The 4009-nt window shown below is 57.7% G+C and overlaps 1 protein-coding gene across 1 annotated transcript; it reads right to left on the bottom strand.

Moving 5' to 3' along the window:
* Positions 1-894, bottom strand: FNDC11 (fibronectin type III domain containing 11). Its single transcript, XM_054391904.1, has one exon. It carries the CDS (start codon positions 892-894, stop codon positions 1-3), a length of 894 nt encoding a protein of 297 aa, XP_054247879.1.
* Between the last annotated feature and the right edge of the window lie 3115 nt (positions 895-4009).

Below are 4009 nucleotides of genomic sequence, written 5' to 3'. Positions count from 1 at the left end.
TTAGGTTCCTGTCCTCAGCGTGATGGTGTCGTGCCAGTTTTGAAAGACAAGGGTTTGAGTGGCTGGCCTTAGAACAGTGAACTCATACAGCCTGCCAGGCTCCAGCCCCTGCACCACAAAGATGTTGGTGTTGACCAGCTGGATCCTGCTGAAGCCTCTCTCCATGCCATTGGTCAGCAGCTTCACGTAGACCTCGTACTGCTCCGGGTAGGACGCGGGGTCCTCGCTGGACCACTTCAGCCTGACCCACTTGGTGTCTGCCACCGAAGCCTCCCTGTCAAAGATGAGGGGCAGCTTGGTGGAGAGGGACAGCCTGATGTCAGGCAGGGTGGCCCCCCTGCGCTGTGCCTCCAGGGGGGACACCAAGCAGTGCCTGACGTAGACCTTCTCCGGGGTCTGCAAGGCCATCAGCTGCTGCATGAACTGGGCCAGGGCAGACATCCTCTGCACCACCAGGTCCCAGCCTGAGAGGAAGGGGCTGCTGTCACAGCTGTCAGTGTAAGCTCTCAGCTCTTTCTGGCCTCTCTCCAGCTGCTCCAGCAGCTCACTCAGGAGTGCCAGCTGGATCTCAATTTGGTTTCTCCCCACCTCCTTCATCCTCTGGAACTGCCAGGGGTCAATCAGCTCAAAGATGTCGATGAAGTGTGGGTCTTGCTGCTGCTCCCTCACAGCCATATACTTGGGCTCCACCTCCAAGTAGAAGTAACACTTCTTCAGGAGCTCAACTTTCCTCTGGTGGCTCTGGAGGTGGTGGAGGTTGAGGGTGGAGTGCAGGAACTGCAGAACAAGGGTTCTCCTTTCCAAGTGCTGCTCACTGCTGGCTTCGTCTTGATCCTCCTCACCGTGCTCAGCGCTCATTGAGCTGCCTTCCAATTCCTCCTGCACCACAGGCATGATCCCAGAGCTCAGCTGCTGTGCAAGAGGGCAGCAAGAACAACATCAGGAACCAAAGAAGCAGCAGCTGTGGGGAGCAGACCCATGGCTGTGACTCTTCTGCCCTCTCTTGATTAAAGCTCAGCTTATGGATATATAGCTGAGGAGCAACTCTTAGGCTGGATTGGACTTCCAGAGGATGTTGCCCAGGGACAGGCTATGGATGTCCCCTCCCTGGAGGTGTTCAAGGCCAGGCTGGATGAGGCCTTGAGCAGCCTGGGCTGGTGGAAGGTGTCCCTGCCCATGGCAGGGGACCGGAACTGGATGATGTCTAAGGTCCCTTCCAACCAGACCCATTCTGTGGCTCTCTGATTCCTCTTTTTTGTGTGGTCTGCCTCTAAGCTCTCCAACCAACTGCTCTCCTGCAGCCCCTCCTTGAGAAGTTCTACCCCTGCTTAATGGATTCACTGTCAGGAATTACTTTCTGCTACACTCTCCCTATCTTGTTATCTTCTGTGTCATCCTAATTAGCTGCCTTTGTACTCCTGGAAGCAATTTCTTCCCATTCTTTTGCATCTCTGGAGATGTCTTTTTCTTCTCTCTTTGTAATCTGCCAGGCTGCTGAGGTTTGACACCCAGCTGCTACCCCACTTCCTGCAGCTCCATAATCACCTTGGTGATTGCCACTAACCCTCTGCCCTTCAGTGTGCAGCAGGCAGAACCATGCAGCAGGCTCAGTGGCTTTCAAGAGGAGTGACTGAAGAAGTGGATGCAGGGAGAGCAGGGGGTGGTGGCCACCTGCCCACCTTGGCTTCAGCAAGGCTCTGACCCTGTGTCCCTCAGAGGTGAGCTCAGGTAATGTGGGTTAGAAGAGAGCTGAGCAGTGGCTGTGCAGAGCTCAGAGGGCTGTGAGCAAGGCTGCAGAGTTACAGCATTTGAGAGCTGTAACTCCTGGGGCTCACCAGGGGTCAGGGCTGGCTCCAGTCTTGCTCAGCATCTTCATCCACAACCTGGGGATGGAGGGGACCCTCAGCCAGTATGCTGATGGTTCCCAGCTAGGAGCAGTGGCTGACAGCCCTCAGGCTGTGCTGCCAGCCAGTGAGAGCTGGGCAGGCTGAGAGCTGGGCAGAGGGCAACCTCCTGAGGTTCCTGCCCTGGGGAGGGACACCACCAGGCACCAGTGCAGGTCAGGGGTTGACCTGCTGGGAAGCAGCTCAATGGAGAAGGACCTGGAAGTCCTGGTGGACAGGAAGTTATCCATGGAACAGCAAAGTGTCCTCATGGCCAAGAAGGACAAAGGTCTCCTGGAGTGCCTGAAGAAGAGTGTGGCCAGCAGGGCAAGGAAGGTTCTCCTGCCCTTCTCCTGTGCCCTGGTGAGGCAGGCTGCCAGGGAGGTTGTGGATGCCCTCCCTGGAGGTGTTCAAGGCCAGGCTGGGTGAGGCCTGGAGCAGCCTGGGATGGATGACCTTCAAGGTCCCTCCCAACCTAACCCATCCTATGAAGCTGTGAACTTCAGGCATGTGGAAACCCTTTGGAGGTCTGACCCCCAGCTGCACTACAGCTTCTCCTCACTTGCTCATTGCCAGGAGAGCTGCCAGCTGCCTCCAAACAGGCTGCATGTCCTTCCCTAGCCCTGAACCAAAGCAGTGCCAGCTCCTGGCATCCCTGGATGGAGCACACCAGGCTTGGCTCTCTGGAAGAGGCTGTTTGGCCACAGACTGGGCTGCTCCTGGGGTTTGTTTTCCTTTTCTCTCTTCTTGTCCCTATTTTTCCCTTGTCCAAACCAGGAGCTCCACTATGTCTGCAGGCAGGAAGGATGCAGTCACCCAAACTGGGGGTTTGCATGGCTGGGGGTTCCCTCTGGATGGGGTGGAAGGTGGGGAGGTGGCACCCATGGGATCTGCTGGCACCCATGGGATCTGGTGGCACCCATGGGAACTGGTGGCACCCATGACAGTTGGTGGCACCCATGGGAGTTGGTGGCACCCACACATCTCAAGCCCAGCCCCTCAGCCCTGGACTGCAGCTCTGGACCCTCCAGCCAGAGCCAAGCCCGTGAAGGGCCAAACCTGCCTCACCTACCCCTGCCTCACCTTCTCAGGTCCCAGGAGCTCAGACCAGTGGCCCCAGTCCTGGCCCAGGCCAGCCCAGCTCTGCCTGGGTGTGGCCACAGCCCTGATGGTTTCCATGGTAATGTAATTGTGGTGTGATGGTCTGGAACTGGGACCTGTGCAGGGAGCCTGGAGAGCAGAAGGCTGAGGAGAGGCCTTCTAGCTCTCTATAGCTCCCAGAAAGGAGGCTGGAGCCAGCTGGGGGTTGGTCACTTCTCCCAGCAACAAGGAATAGGACAAGAGGAAACAGCCTCAAGTTGTTCCAAGGGAGGTTTAGGCTGAACATGAGGAACAATTTTTTTTCCCTTGAAGGTTATCAAGGCCTGGCCCAGGCTGCCCAGGGCAGTGGTGGAGTCCCCAGCCCTGGAGGGGTTTCAAAGCCCTGGAGCTGTGGTGCTGAGGGCCATGGGTTGTGCTGGGTTAGGGTTGGACTCAGTGGTCTCCATGGTTCCTTGGGAAGCTCAGAGCAGAGCTCCTGGCATGGAGCTGCTGTGGCTGCAGCTCAGGTGGGGCAGGAGCTGTCTGCCTGCAGCCCTTCAGGAGCCCTCCAAGCAGAGCCAGTCCCACTGGTGCAGCTCTCTGGGGTTTGCCATTGCTGGGGCTGGGCAGGGCTGGGGACATGGAGCACAGCTGGCAGTAGGGGACATTGCTCCAGCCATAGGATCAGGGAATGGCTTGGGTTGGGAAAGGTCTCTGAGATCACTGAGTCCAACTTCAACCCAACACCCCCATGGCCACCAAACCATGGCCCCAAGTGCCATGGGCACAGGTTTGGTGAAGCCCTCCAGGGATGGTGACTCCACCACCTGCACCAGGACCTAAGCTGCTCCATTACCTGCAGCAAGCTTCCTTTGGGCCTGGAAGGAGTTTCCTGCTCTGCTTCACTGCAGGACCCAAGTGCCCACTCAGCTCTTTGACTTGAGGACAGACTGCCTGGTCTGGGTCACAGTGCCAGGCCCAGCACCACCACCACTGTGCCCAGCAGCAGAGCAGGCAGGAGTCCTGCCTCAGCTGGTGCCTCCATC

Source organism: Indicator indicator, chromosome 24 (assembly GCF_027791375.1).
Source record: "Indicator indicator isolate 239-I01 chromosome 24, UM_Iind_1.1, whole genome shotgun sequence".
Classification (NCBI taxonomy): domain Eukaryota; kingdom Metazoa; phylum Chordata; class Aves; order Piciformes; family Indicatoridae; genus Indicator; species Indicator indicator.
This window is presented reverse-complemented; position numbering and strand designations above follow the sequence as displayed.